The sequence below is a fragment of the Orycteropus afer genome, unplaced genomic scaffold (assembly GCF_000298275.1).
Source record: "Orycteropus afer afer isolate SDZICR_OR568_19922 unplaced genomic scaffold, OryAfe1.0 scaffold00124, whole genome shotgun sequence".
In the NCBI taxonomy this organism is placed as follows: Eukaryota; Metazoa; Chordata; class Mammalia; order Tubulidentata; family Orycteropodidae; genus Orycteropus; species Orycteropus afer.
In genome coordinates this window covers 6,319,501-6,334,792 of record NW_006921711.1, presented here as the reverse complement: position 1 = coordinate 6,334,792, position 15,292 = coordinate 6,319,501, and the positions used below count along the sequence as shown (strand labels likewise).

Sequence of the window (15,292 nt, the reverse complement as noted above, 5' to 3'; positions counted from 1 at the left end):
AATTGAGCTTGATGTCCCCTGCGACTATGGTCCCAAGCCCACAGGTTCAACTACTCGGTCCCTCGGGGTAGCTGGCTGTGACCAGCAGTGACCACACCCTTGCCCCTTGTCATCTCTACTATACACCTGGGAATTCTGATCATTCATATAAACTTATAGGACCATTGTCTGCCAACCCTATACATAGTCTTGAATACACTTCCCCCATTTCATAGATATACCTAATAGTTCAGCCTGCTCACCCATCTATCCACCCATATATCCCTGTTCGCCTTCACTGACACTGCAGTACTGTATGTGCAAAAGGGTTCATCTTTGTTGTCTGTACCTCCCATGTACCTCTCTGTCTTTCTCATCCTTAATGCCACCATATTGGTCACTCACATTTGATACACTGCCCTTCTCTTCACCCAAATCAATACCTATCTCTATTTATCTAACAGCGTTCCCTCCCCTCCCACCCCTGGTAACCATCAAAGAAAATTTCCTTCTATAGATACCAACTTTTCCTTAACTTTTATAATAACGGACTAATACAATATTTGTCCTTTTGTGATTGACTTATTTCACTCAGCATAATAATTTTCTCCCCGAGTTTAGAACAGTCCATTCTATCCTGCAACTCTCTTAACTTCCTTGCCATTTAGAAGTTCTGTAACTACACAGTCTTTTCCCTCTTTTTGTCTGTAGTTGTCCTCACTTGCCAATTGATGTCTCTGGTTCCTTGTTTACAATCTTGTAAGCTCATTTTACTTTGGATATGTCCATAGCTGTGGTTTTTGGGTTATGTCATCTTGTGTATTAATGGTTGGTTGTTATTTGCTATTTTTGGTTCTCTGTTTAAAGAACTCCCTTTAGCATCTCTTGTAAGGTTGGTCTGGTTTTAACAAATTCCCTTAGTTTCTGCTTATCTGGACATCTCCTAATTTCCCCTTCATATTTGAGGGACAATTTTGCCGGGTATATAATTCTTGGTTGAAAATTTTTCTCTTTCAGGGTTTTATATATACCATCCCATTGCCTTCTCACTTGCATGGTTTCTGCTGAAAAATCAGAGCTTATTCTTACTGGCTGTCCTTTGTAGGTAACTTTTTGTTTTTTCCCATGCTGCTTTCAGGATTTTTTCTTTGTCTTTGGTTTTGATGAGTTTGATGATGATGTGTCTTGGTGATTTTCTTTTGGAGTCTATCCTGTTTGGGGTTCGTTGGACTTCCTGAATGGATGTATTCTCATCTTTCATCATATCAGGGAAGTTCTCCTCTAGCAAATCTTGGACAATTTTCTCAGTGGTTTTGTTTTTCTCTTCCTGTTCTGGAATTCCAATGACACGTAAGTTATTCCTTTTGATGGTATCCCACATGAACCTTAGGCTTTCTTCATTTTGTTTTGATTTTTTTTCTGATTGATCCTTTTCCAAGGAAGTATTCAGGTATTTTTCTTTCATCTCATTAATTCTGTCTTCCATCACATCAATTCTTCTCCTTTGCCTTTCCAATGTGTTATCTAATTCTGACAATTTAGTATCAATCTTTTGGATTTCTTCTGTAGATTTAAAATCATTTCTAATTTTTCATTTAATTTGTCATTTTGTTCTTGTATTTTCTTCCACAATTCTTGTAAGGTTTTTTCTGTGTTTTCTTTGGTCTGTCTTTCAATCCTTTGAAGATACCTAAAGATAATTCTTTTGAATTCCTTATCAGAGAGTTCCAATGCCGCTTCTTCCTCAGGGATGTGTTCTGGGTCTGTATCCTTCTCCCTTGTTTCTACCACTTTATCCTGCTTCTTTGTGTGGATTGTGATGGTCTGTTGTCTCTGAGGCATTGTGGCGCTATTGTATTTAGATCTCTGTTAACTATTTGTGAAGAGCAGCCAAGGGTGGTTCAGGCTCTTTTTCTTGGTTTTTTATTGTTGGCCCATTGGTGGAGAAGGAGGTAGTGGCTTTCGTTCAGTAAGTGAAGTTGCAGGCGGTGTGGGTGTAGTTGTGTCTTATGGGGACTGTTGCTGTCTCCCACTCAGTTAGACAAAAATTACAATTGAATAACCATCAAAAAACTAAAAGCACATAGGCAAAAAATACACCATGTAATCACACAGGAACAGTAACCAAAAAAAGAAAAAAGGGAGAAAGAAGAAAAGATAAGAAATTCTGCAATATCTGGGGATAGGGCACTGAGAGAAAAAAGGTAGAGAAGGAGAATAATGAAGGGGAAAAAAATGGGAAAAATGAAAAAAAAAAAATTTCCAACCAGAAACACGGAAAAGAAAAAATGCTGAAAACTAGGACCTTGGAGGGGAAGAATAAGAATAATAGTAAAAAGGACAAAAGTATTAATAATATTAGTTGTTTTAAAAGAGATAAATACAAGCAAACTAATCACCAGAAAAAAGAAAGCGAAAAAGAAAAAAAATTGGTGGAGGACAGGGCAGGGCACCCAGGCTCTGTCTGAGCACACAGACTGTGATGGAGTTCCTGTGGGCCCAGAAGGTAGGTGGGAGTGGGGATGGCAGCACCTCCGTTCACCAAGTGGGTGTGGGGTATAAGAGTAACAAGAGGAATGTCACACCTTTTCAGTTGCAGGTCCGGAGTGTCCTTGCGTTGCTGGCAAGTAGAACGTGTTCTTAAGCCCCAGGAATCTGCCAGAGTGCTGTCTCTTTAAATATCCAAAATAGTCAAGCTGCTTTTAAACATTCAAAATGGCAGCGTCCTCCAGACCAGCAAAAGTCCACAGCTCAGCCTGCCTTTCTCTTCACCTTCTCCGTTTATTCCCCAGCCACCAGAGTAGTCTTCGTGCTGTCCCTGGCTAGCAAGGCTGATTTTTAGGTTAATTCTTAGGTCCTACCATGACTCAGGAATCTCCAACCTGCCTGTGCCATGCCGTCAGGCTCGCTCAGGATCACTGCCAGACCACAGCTCCGTCTGTCTCCTTTTTTGGTATTTTCATGCAAATTGTTCTGCTAGTTGGGGTTTAGTCCACTTCTACATACTCCCCTTCAAGGCTCAGGGGTCCAGGATTATCTTCTGTGTCTGTGTTCATTGGTTTCCCTTTTCTTTGTTGAAGAGGGTCTGTGGCGTCTTTCTGCGTAGTCCGCCATCTTACTGGAACTCTCAGGGAAGGTATTTTTCTAAAAGCTAACAATGTCTACAAAGGCTGCTTTGGAGGTGGTGAGACTCTCTCATCCCTGCCTGCCCCAACACTATAGGTATTCAAGCAAAGAGTATATAAAGCATTAGATGGGTAGCTGACTTAGGGTTGACAAATAAAATGCAGAAGCCATGAAGTCAGTGCCAACTCATAACGATCCCATGTATAACAGAACAAAACATTCCCAGGTCCTGTTAGTAGGAATCTTTGAGCCCACATTGCAGTCACTGCATCAATCCATTTTGTTGAAGATTTTCCTCTTTTTTAATGACCCTCTATTTTCCCAAGCATGATGCCCTTCTCCAAGAATTAGTCCCTCCTGATAATATGTACAAAGTAACTGAGATGACGTCTTGCCATCCTCACCTGCCTAGTTAAGCTTGAATTTCAGATAAACAAGGAATAATATTTTTAGTAAAACATGTCCTAAATATTACAAAGGACAATAATCATAGCCAAGCCCCAAATACTGCATGGGACATAGCAAAATAAATAAATAAATAATAAAATTCACGGTTTATCTAAAATTTAAGTTTAACTGAGCATTCTGTGTTTTTATTTGCTTAATCTGCCAACACAAGATACAGTAGACTTAAGATCCATTCCAACCCTGAAGGGTCTGAGAGGAAGGAATCAGTGAAAAAGCTGCGTGGGATGAGATTCGGGGCTGGGCAGATTCAACAAGAATAGACAAAGAGATGCAGAACTGAGACCATTCTGAATGGAAAAGATATAGAACTACCTGGTCGCTAGAAGCCCTCGTGGCGAAATGGCTAAAGCGCTCGGCAACGAACAGAAAGGTCGGTGGTTCCAATCCACCAGGCGCTCCGGGGGACAAAGAAGCTTCCGTAAAGATTTACGTATTTGGAAACCCTATAGGGCACTTCCACTCTGTCCTATAGTGTCAATATGCGTCGGAATCAACTAGACAACAGTGGATATGGTTTGGTATGTCGTCACTGAAGAAGAGGTAGGATGGTGAAAGGGCAGGATAGAATAGACACCAGAATCAAGAGATCTGCGGGAGGAAAAAAAAGGGCAGAGGTCCCGGGGATATCCAGCTAAATTCTCCTAGTCTCCTTCTCCCACAGAACCAGCCCCTTAACTCACATTTTTCGCACACCATCCTTAGAAGGACGATTGACGATTCCCTTAGCAGTACCAACACCAGCTCCAAAACATCAACACCACAGTCCGTAAAGGATTTCCCTTCCGGGTACTCGTATCTACTTCCGGCCTCAATCCTAAGCTTCCGCCTATCCTATACCTGGAAAGCCGCGGGAGGAATAAACGCCATCAAGTGGGCGGGGCATCTTCAATCTGCCTGCCTCTCCACTTTTGCGATTGGTTGGTTGGTCTTGAGTTTCCGCCCCCACAACCTTGCGCCTGCGCTAGGGTCAGGGCAGAGACTCGCACCTGATGGTGGGTGGCGGTAGCATCCCTTTCCCTTCCGCGGGCGGAGGAGTTAGGTAAGCCTAGCTGGAGCCCCTTGCACACTCACCTTCCGGAGGTGCAAGTAACCCCCGCAACTGCAGAAGTGGGCGCGAGTTTCTGTGCCCCACCTTCCGATCGAGTTCATCTATTTCGGCGGTCCTGATAGACCTACCCTTCTTCGTATCTTTCTACCTCTATACCTCACTTTCCCTGGTCTCCACCACCTGTGCTCTTTGATTACACCTCTCAGCATGTTCCTTGACCTATAATCCCTCCAGTTAAAGCTTGGGCAGAGCCCTGATCGATTAATGAGGGGTGTGGCTGCAGATGAACGTCCTACCATTCCCAGGAAGGCTGCTCTGGAAGCAGCTCGGAGGAGCCTTCTCTCCCGCCGTGATGCCTTCTGTCAATCTGGACCAGGTCTGACCGACCTCACCGGGGCAGTTGCCTCCCGAGAGGGCGCCTGTTAGACGTCCTCGTGGGCACGCCAAGGCCTAACAGTGCTAGTTTCTCAGAAAGGGCCCCCAGGTTTCTTTGTAGGCAAATTCTTTACCTACTGCCTGTCGTTCGTGCATTCATTCAAAAAGCATTTGAGTTTGGCTACTGCTCATAGCCCTGGATCCAAATCTACTGATGTCATTTGGCATTCTGAGAATGGCCCAGAAGAATCCGAAGGAGTGTCTGTTGTGAGAAAGAATGCTCCTCCTCCCCAGTTAGCTTAGGATAAAACCTGTGAGAAAGTTTTCCTTTGTCTTTCTTGCCCTTAATTTTTTTCCCCCATTCCTGGTGTGATATAAAGAGGCTGGGCTTTGGAGTGGTTTTAGCACTTTGGAGACCTTGGATGTGTCTCCTAACATAATTTGTTTCCTAATCAGTAAAATATTTGCCTTTGAAAGTTATTCTCTCAAGTGCTCTTTTGCTCTCACTCTGTGTGTGTATGTGTCTCGAGTACATTTTTTTTTCCCTCTTTACATTAATGTTCTACTTTTGATTGGAATCTGGCACCTGTAACATCATTCTTTAAATATCCATCCAAGAGACATTATCATTTTAGTATTTTTGGAGGACTGGGATTCCTTAGAAGTCCCTGAGTGGCAGGGCTCCTAAGAAAGCCCTGGTGATCTGCTTCAGAAAGATCACAACCTTGAAAACTCTATGGAACACACTTTTACTTTGCAACACATGTGGTCACCATGAGTCAGAATGTATTGGATGGCAACTGGTTTTTGGTTTTGATTTTTGGCATCCCTTAGCATAGTGTTCTTGATTGGCATCATCATTTGAATATTCAAGTTTACACTTAGTATCACTTGGCATTTGCTAGAAGATGTGAAGTACTGTGATGTGGGACCAAGGGCCCATAATGGTAAAAAACACCACCAACTTGGCCACAGTATATTCATGGGGTTTCTAAAAAGTATAGGTTATATTTCCAGTGGGGACAGATTATTTAATCCATGCAGTTCTGATCTCCGTGATTTTTGGCAAAAAAAAAAAAAGAAAAGTAAAAAGTGTTGCTTGTTTGGGCCTAGCACGTATCAGTTTTGCAGAAACCTGTTGTAAATACTTCAGAAACTAGCAAATGTGTCTTTTTTAGGCTCTGAGAGCTGTTTGCATAGACGTATCAGTATCATAGTAAGAAAATCTAAGGTAAAATATAGTGTTAAATCTGCATGTGCATTTACGCATATCCATCTTCCTGTGTTTTGAAATGAATACATTATTCTCCATAAATTGACTTTAACTTACGGCTGATTTTGAGAGGTTGGACAATGGAAAAGGTCATTATTGCATATGCTCTTATGTCATTAATTTAATTTGTTTTTCATCAGATAGCTAACCAAGAAAACACCATGAAAGATACTGATATCAAGAGACTATTGTATGCCCATCTCCTGTGCATATTTTCAGTTATCCTGAGTACCTTCATTCCATCACTCTTTTTGGAGAACTTCTCAATATTGGAAACCCACCTGATTTGGTTGTGTATCTGTTCTGTTTTTGTAACTGTTGTCAATCTTGTATTATATTCAGTAGTGAAACCAAATACACCCTCTAAAAGAAGTTCATTAACACACAAGGTAAGGCTTATTTCTTCATAACTGATTTTAGAATGGGGCTAGTGTTTTTTGTTTTAATGGAAGAATTAAATATTAGTTCAATTCTCACTACCTTGGTGTTCCTTTTTTGAATCAGTAGCCTATTTCTTGCTAGAAGGCTATCTATAATGTTTGATAGATGCTTGCTATGCAGTGTGAGATTAAGACAGTTTATTGTCATATATTTTTGCATTTTTGAAAGGTATTAATGAGCTTTTTAGGAATTGTAAAATACGCCTCCAATGATACCTCTGTTTTGAACATGGCCTACCTTGACTAAACAGTAGTAAAATTTTCAGATGTTAGAATCTATTCTCTGCAATATTAGTTACTTCACTGCATTATGGCATGGTGACTGTTTAAACTAATAAAGTCTTCACTTAACATTATTCACTACTACGTGTAAGCTCTGTTAGATGACTTAAGGCACTTTAATGCTCAGTGTGTATGCTTTACAATGATATCTTCTTAAGCTCCAAATCAAGCAGGTCCCACATGCTGATTTGCAGGCAACCAGGTCTTTTTGCATATGGGTCGTATGAATGTGATTTGCGAGATTACTTAGTAATTTGTTTTTTTTGGTACAGATTTCCTTAGGATTTTTTTTTTAAATGAAGTAAATTATTTAGGTCATTTTTATTCTGCAAATGTATTCAATGTATTCTCAGCAGCTCTTTGGTAAAAAGGACTGTTTTGTGTTTTTTGTATCCCTACACTTTATCATCAGTAAATATTTCCTAAATACTCATTAATGGCAGAGGTCAATATATGCCATAGAAACAGAACCTCTCTTTCACTGCAGTGTTTTTTGCGATGGCATCAGAGGGGGTGATACGTGCCTTTTAGCCTTCTTTTTTACACTGCTGTATTACAAACCGTGTGCTTGACTATGTGCAGGATGTGTGATTTGACTCTTTAGTACTCAAATGTAGAGAATATTTAGGTGTTTCACATAACGTGGTAATGTTTTGTATTTGTAGATAAAATGGAATAACTTGCTGTCTCTTACGTGTTCTATTGAGTTTTCAAATTATTCATTTCTTTTTTAGGTAGCAAGATTTTTGAAATGCTGTATCTACTTTCTTGTGTCTTGTTTCAGCTTTCATGTAATATTTGTTCTATATGGAGCACCACTAATAGAGTAAGTCTGAAATTTTTACCTTAGGGCACTTATATATTTTTTTTTCTTTAAATTATATTTATTTATTTTTGTAATTTTCTGTTGTGATTTGGGTGAGCATTCACAGATCAAATTGGTTCTCTACTCAATAATTCATACATTTTGTTTCATGACTTTGATTGCAGTTCCTGCAATGTGATAGCAGTCTTTCCACTTCCTCCCAGTATTTACCATTTCCATTTATCTTTCTTTCCCATCCCTTCTTGCCTTCTGAGCTTTCTTCCTGGGCAAATGCTGTTCTTTTGATATAGTGTGGTTAATTGTTCTAAGGAGTGCAGACTTCCCTGGTGTTAGTTGTTCACCTTATAGACCTGTCTATTGTTTGTCTGAAAGTTGAGCAACTGAGGTAAGTTCAATTCCAGGCTTGAAGGGTGGCTGAGGGCCACAGTTTTGAGGGTTCTACCAGTCTTTATCAGGCTAGTAAGCCTGGTCTTTTTTATTGTTTTGAGGTTTGTTCCACATTTTTTCCCACTCTGTCCAGGGCCTCCTATTGTAATTCCTTTCAGAATGGTTGGCAGTGGTAGCCAGGCACCATCTACTTCTTCTGGTCTCAAGGTGTTGAGGGTGGGGATTTGCATTGTCTGTTAGTCCTTTGGACTAATTCTTTCCATGGATCTTTGATTATCTTCACTCTTCTTTGCTCCAGAGGGAGAAAGACCAATAGCTGCCCTTAGATGGCCACTCATAAGCTTTTATGTTCCAAATTGACTCACCAAAAGTTGGATGTAGAACTTTGTCTTTTTGGACTATGTTATGCCAGTTGACCTTGATGTCCCCCAAGACTATGGTCCTGAGTCCCCAAGCCCAACAGCTCATTCCCACAAGGTGTTTATTTATGGCTAAGAAGTTTTCATAAAGTTGCCACCTATTTATTTTGTTATTGAGAATATACACAGCAAAACATAAACCTATTCAACAATTTCTACATGTACAATTTAGTGACACTGATTATATTCTTTGAGTTGTGCAACCATTCTCACCCTCCTTTCCCGAGTTGTTCCTTTGTTAACATAAACTCACTGCCCCCTAACGCTCCTAACTAATCTTTCGAGTTGCTGATGTCAAGTTGATCCCATATAGACAGTTCTTAAAAGAGCATAACGGCCAAAGCAGACCTTTATCACTGTTGTTGTTGTTGTTATTTGCCGTCGAGTCAGCCCCGACTCATAGCGACCCCTCCTTGGGTTTCCGAGGCAGTATCACTACGGAAGTAGAATTGCCCAACCTTCCTTCCGAGGAGTGGCTTTTTCACTAGTCAAGGTAAACTATTGTTTGGTTTTCAGAAGACTTCAGGGAATATTTTTGGTTTAAAGATTATCTCAGGACAGTAGCTTCAGGAGTTCATCTACCTTCCATAGCGTCAGGAAGTCTACAGTCCATGAGAATTTAAAATTCTGTTCTGCGTTTCCCCTCTTTTGATCAGAATTCTTCTATGGAATTTTTGATCAAAATGTTCAGTAATGGTTGTCAGGCACCATCTAGTTCTGGTCTCATGGCAAAGAAAGCAGTTGTTCAAGGAGGCTGTTAGCTACACATTCTATATTCTATTCCTACTCCTGACTCACCCTTCCTTTCTTGTTCCAGGTGAATAGAGACCAATTGTTGTGTCTTGCATGGCCACTTGCAAGTTTGCAAGGTTGCACAGAAGCACTAAACCAGTTATTAAGCTAATTAACTGGGATATTTAATAAAACCATGACCCTAGACCTCCAAACCAAGGAACCAAATCTTATGAGGTGTGTGGTATACATAAGCAGCCTCAATTACTCTTTGTGTTGTGAATATCTCTATCATACACCTTTGCCAATTCAACTTTTTATAGGTGAATAACTTATTGACAGCAATTAAAATAATCAGCTGTGCAACTTTTCCTTTAATGAGATAGTTCCATCACTGTTAACTGCCCTTTTCCTCTTCCCTCCTACCCCTGGTAACTACTAATAAACTTTGGTCTCTATTCATTTGCCTTTGACTTGTCCTTTTGTATAAGTGAGGTCATACAATATTTGTCCTTTTATGATTGACTTAGTTCACTCAGCATAGTGTCTTCAAGCTCCAGCCATACTGTAGCACATCTTGTTTTGTTTATCCATTTCTCTATTCATGGGCATTAGGTTGTTTTCACTTTTTGGCTATTGTGAATCATGCTGCAATGAACATTGGTGCACAAGTCTATTTTTGAATCTTTGCTTTCAAGTCTTTGGGTATAAACCTAGGAGTGGAATTTCTGAGTCATCTGGTAATTTAATTTTTGTTTTTTGAGGACTCACCACACTTTTTTCCACAATGGCTGTACCATTTTGCATTCCTACCAGCAGTGGATAAGGTTTCCAGTTTCTCCATATCCTTGCCAACATTTGCTATTTTCTGATTTTGTTCATTTGTTTGTTATCTTAGTGTCTCATTGTCCTTTTGATTTGCCTCTCTCTGATGGCTAATGATGCTGAGCATCTTTTCATGTGTTTGGTGGCCATTTCAATGTCCTCTGTGGGGAAATGTCTATTCAAGTCCTTTCCCCATTTTATGATTAGGCTGTTTGTCTTTTTGTTGTTACATTGTCAGTGTTTTATATATACTTTGGTTATTAGGTTCTTGTTTGATATATGGTTTCCAAAGATATTCTCCCAAGCAGTAGCTTTTTCACTTTTTTGGTAAAGTCTCTTAATGAACAAAAGTTTTAAATTTTATAAGGTCCTATATATTTATTTACTATAGGTGTATCATATGTTTTTAAAATCAGGAAACGTGAGTCCTCTTATTTTATTCTCTTTTAGTATTGGTTTAGTTATTTGGGGCTTCTTGCCTTTCCATATAAAATTGAGGATTGATTTTATTTCTGTAAAGAAGGCTGTTGGAATTTTGATCGAGATTGCATTGACTCTATTGATTACTCTGGGTACTTTTGACATCAGAAAAATAGTAAGTCTTTTAATCCACCAACATGGAACATCTTTGGACAGTTATATTTTAAAACATTTCTTTACTAAAAAATACATTAACTGTGTTGGTGTTTGAGGAAAACCATGCTGTGTTTAATTAATGGATCAAGTAAGGATACCAGCATAATTGGCCTTTTTTTTTTTTTTTTTTAGCAGTGTTACCCTTCTTTTAAAAAAATAACTTAATTCATTAAATGCCTCTATTACCTATCCTTCTGTTAACCAATGGTAGGTAGACTAGTAGGGATTTGGGGGAACTACCCCAGAACAATAACTGTGTGACCAGTCACTTAAAGCCTCTAAGAGAACTTAGTATAATAATATATAAAATTTAGTTATAATAAGAATACAAGAATTCTTATAATAAAAATATAAGAATTCTTTAAACCTTAAATTCAAACTATCCTCTGAAGTCTTAAAATTGAACAATCCAAATCAAACCAAACTCTCTGCCATTGAGTCGATTTCGAACTCATAGTGACCCCTTTGGGTTTCCAAGGCAGTAATTCCTTATGGAAGTAGATTGCCCAGTCTTCCTTCTGTGGAGTGTCTGGTGGGTTTGAACCTCCAACCTTCTGGTTAGCAGTCATATACCTTGGCATTACACCACCAGAATTTAGCTTAACTAGCAAAAAAGATCTGCCTTGAGCATTATGCTCTTTTAAGAGTTTTCTATATGGGATCAAATTGACAACAGCCAACTTGAAAGATTAGATAGGAACCTTAGGGATCAGTGAGTTTATGTTAATAAGAAAGAAACAACTCAAAAAAGATGGGTGAGAATAGTTGCACAACTCAAAGAATGTAATCAATGTCCCTAATTGTATGTGTAGAAACTGTTGGATGGTTGTATGTTTTGCTGTGCATATTCTCATTAACAACAACAACAAATCCACTGTATGAAATGGAGCATCCAGAATGGAATTAAAAAAAATGTTGACTCATTTTGGAAAATGTAACTAATGTCACTGAGCAATTTGTATAGAAATTGTCAAATAGGTATCTAATTTGCTGTGTATACTTTTACCAAAAACACAATACAATCCTAATTAAAATAAAGAAATTTTTAAAGAATATAAGAATAGTTGCTGTGTGCCGTCGAGTTGTACCCGACTCATAGCGACCCTATCTTGGGTTTCCGAGGCAGTATCACTATGGAAGTAGATTGCCCCTTCTTCCTTCCAAGGAGTAGCTGATGGGTTTGAACCGCCAGCCTTCTGGTTGGCAGTCAAGTGCCTTAGGCACTATGCTACCAGAGCTCCCCAATATAAGAATTAGCAAATGTAAATTCTTAGCATGTCATCCTTTAGTAAATGTGATGCAAAGCGCTTGTAAAGGATGTCTTTCTTAAGAAAAGTCAATAGATTCCTGTATGTAATTACTATATCAGTGTTTCTTTTTTTATTATTATTTGTAGGATTTTTTTAATGCATTTTATTGAAATATAATTTATGTACAGTGAAATACACAAAACTAAAGTGACACGGGTCAATGCATTTTTTTTTTTTTTTTTTTTTTTGCCAGAGTAGCTGCGCCTCAGTCACTTTAAATACCCAAAATGGCTGCCACTTGCCCTTCCCTCCCACCCCTGGCAACCAACAAAGAAGGTTTCCCTCCATATATAAACCTATACTTGACCCTCCACAACAACGAACTAATACTATATTTGTCCTTCTGTGATTGACTTACTTAACACAGCATAATTTCCTCTAAGTTCATTCATGTGACGCAGTGTTGCAGACTCTACATTATTCTTTAATGCTGCATAGCATTTCATTATATGTATGTACCACGTACCATAGTTTGGTCATTTACTCTTCCACTATAAACCTTAGAGATAAGTCCCTTGCCAGATATGTAATTGTCGGCAAATATGAATTTGTTGCTGTAATTTTTATCATGTGGTTTTTCATGGTGTCGATTTCTTTGTTCCATATAATTTTCTATGCTGAGCTCGTTTTGTTTATGAATCATGTTATCACTTCCTTCATTGCTGTTTTGGTATTTGCTGAATATTCATGCTGGTCCTCTTTTTTGATGTGAAAGTTTTCATTTTTCTTTGAGGTTACCCTGTGATTTATAGTTTTCTTCCCAAGTTTAGAACAATCCATTCTATCTTGTAGTTGTCTTGACTTCCCTACCATCTAGAAGTTCTGTAATGACACAGTTTTTTCCCTCTTTTTGGTTTGTAGTTGTCCTCATTTGTCAATTGATGTCTCTGGTTCCCTGTTTATAATCTTGTAGGCTTATTTACTTTGGATACTTCCATAGCTGGGTTGGTTTCTGGGTTATATCATCATGTGTGTTAATGGTCAGTTGTTCTTGGCTGTTGTTGCTTCTCTGTCCAAAGGGCTCCCTTTAGCATCTCTTATAAGGTTGGTCTGGTTTTAACAAATTCCCTTAATTTCTGCTTATCTGGAAATGTCCTAATTTCTCCATCATATTTGAGGGACAATTTTGCTGGGTACATAATTCTCGGTTGGAAACTTTTTTCTTTCAGTATTTTACATATACCATCTCATTTTCTTCTCACCTGCATGGTTTCTGCTGAGAAATCTGAGCTTAGTCTTATTGGTTGCCCCTTGTAGGTAACTTTCCATTTTTCCCATGCTGCTCTCATGATTCTTTCTTTGTCTTTGGTTTTGGTTAGTTTGATGATGATATATCTGGGTGATTTTCTTTTGGGGTCTATCCTGTTTGGGGTTCGTTGGACTTCCTGAATGGATATATTCTCATCTTTCATCCTACCGGGAAAATTCTCTTCCAACAAATCTTCAACAATTGTCTCTGTGGTTTTATTTGTCTCTTCCTGTTCTGGAATTCCAATTACGTAGGTTATTCATTTTGATGGTATCCCACATGAACCCTAGGCTTTCTTCATTTTGTTTTGAACTTTTTTCTGATCTATCCCTTTCCAAAGAAGTGTTCAGGTGTTTGCTTTCAATCTCCCTAATTCTGTCTTCCATTGATTCAATTGTACTCCTTTGCCCATTCAATGTCTTATCTATTTCTGAAAATTTACTCTTAATCTTCTGGATTTCTGTAGGTAGATTTTGTATCATTTCTAATTTTTCATTTATTTTGTCATTTTGTTCTTGTATTGTCTTTAAAAATTGTTCTAGGGTTTTCTCTGTGTTTTCCTTGATCTGTCTCTCAATTCATGGAAGATAACTAATATAATTCTTTTGAATTCCTTATCAGGGAGTTCCAATGCTGCGTTTTCCTCAAGGCTGTGTTTTGGGTCTGTATCCTGGCCCCTTGTTTCTCCTGCTTTATCTTGCTTCTTTGTGTCGACTGTGATGCTCTGTTGTCTCCGAGGCATTGTGATGTTTTTGTGTTTATATTTAATTGGTGATTGTATGTTGGAGTGACTTGCCCACGATTTTAGTTTTCTTTGTATGTTATCTATGCAAGCAGGGTGTGCTCCTCCATTTGCTAGTTGACAGCACTTACACACTCACCACCTGTCTCCTTTCCTATTGTTAGCCGATCGTGGCAAACAGAGCCTATTCTTAGGTCCCTGGAATCCAAATGAGAATCTATCACTTTAAAATTCAATATGGTTACCACTTGTAAAGATTCAAAATGGCTGCACCCTCAGTCACTTTAAATATCCAAAATGGCTGCTGCTTGTAAAGATTCAAAATGTCTGCGCCCTCAGTCACTTTAAATATCCCAAATGGCTGCCGCTCGTAAATACTCAAAATGGCTGCGCTTTCAGTCACTTTAAATATCCAAAATGGCTGCTGCATGTAAACAATCAAAATGGCTGCACCCTCTGGACAGTGGAAAGTCCACAGCTCAGGTAGTCTCCCTCCTTGCTGTTTCCTTTCCTAGTCATAGGCCACCAGTGCAGTCGTCCCTGCAGCCCTTGGTGACCAGGGCAAATCTTTAGGTCAATTGTCAGGTCCCAACACCACTTGGAAATATTCTTGCTGTTGGTTCTGTCAGAGTAGCTGACAGTCTGCAGCTCTAACCGTCTCTGTACTCACTGTTTTCGTTCAGGTTTTTCCACTAGTTGGTGCCTAGTCCACTTCTGTATAGCTCCTTTCAAAGCTCAGGGCTCCAGGATTATCGTCTGTATCTCTGTCAATTGGTTGTTCTTTTCTTTGTTGAAGAGGGTCTGTGTTGCTTGTCTGCATATTCTTCCATTTTCATGAGTATTTCTTTAAAAGAAAAATATAACTTGACACTTTTTAAAACTGGCGAATTTTAAATTTGTGGAATCCAAATTCATGTATATTTCTTATCTAATGTTCATTTTATATAGTATGGGAAACAGCAGTTTAAACCAACAACCACTGCCGTTGAATTGATTCTGACTCATAGCGACCCCTCCTTGGGTTTCCAAGATGGTATCACTATGGAAGTGAAATGCCCAATCTTCCTTCTGAGGAGTGGCTGGTGGGTGTGAACTGCTAGTCTTCTGGTTAGCAGTCAAATGATCACAATGTAATGAGTAATATGATATATATATATATATATATATATATATAT

At 39.0% G+C, this 15,292-nt stretch overlaps 1 protein-coding gene across 1 annotated transcript in view; it reads left to right on the top strand.

Moving 5' to 3' along the window:
• The first annotated feature begins 4,904 nt into the window (after nt 1-4,904).
• The window catches only part of PIGF (phosphatidylinositol glycan anchor biosynthesis class F), a 43,127-nt gene continuing 32,739 nt past the window's right edge, over nt 4,905-15,292 (top strand). The window contains exons 1-3 of the mRNA XM_042781477.1: nt 4,905-4,997; nt 6,410-6,658; nt 7,726-7,817. Coding sequence (XP_042637411.1) covers nt 4,905-4,997; nt 6,410-6,658; nt 7,726-7,817 — 434 coding nt within the window. The remainder of the gene's footprint in view (nt 4,998-6,409; nt 6,659-7,725; nt 7,818-15,292) is intronic.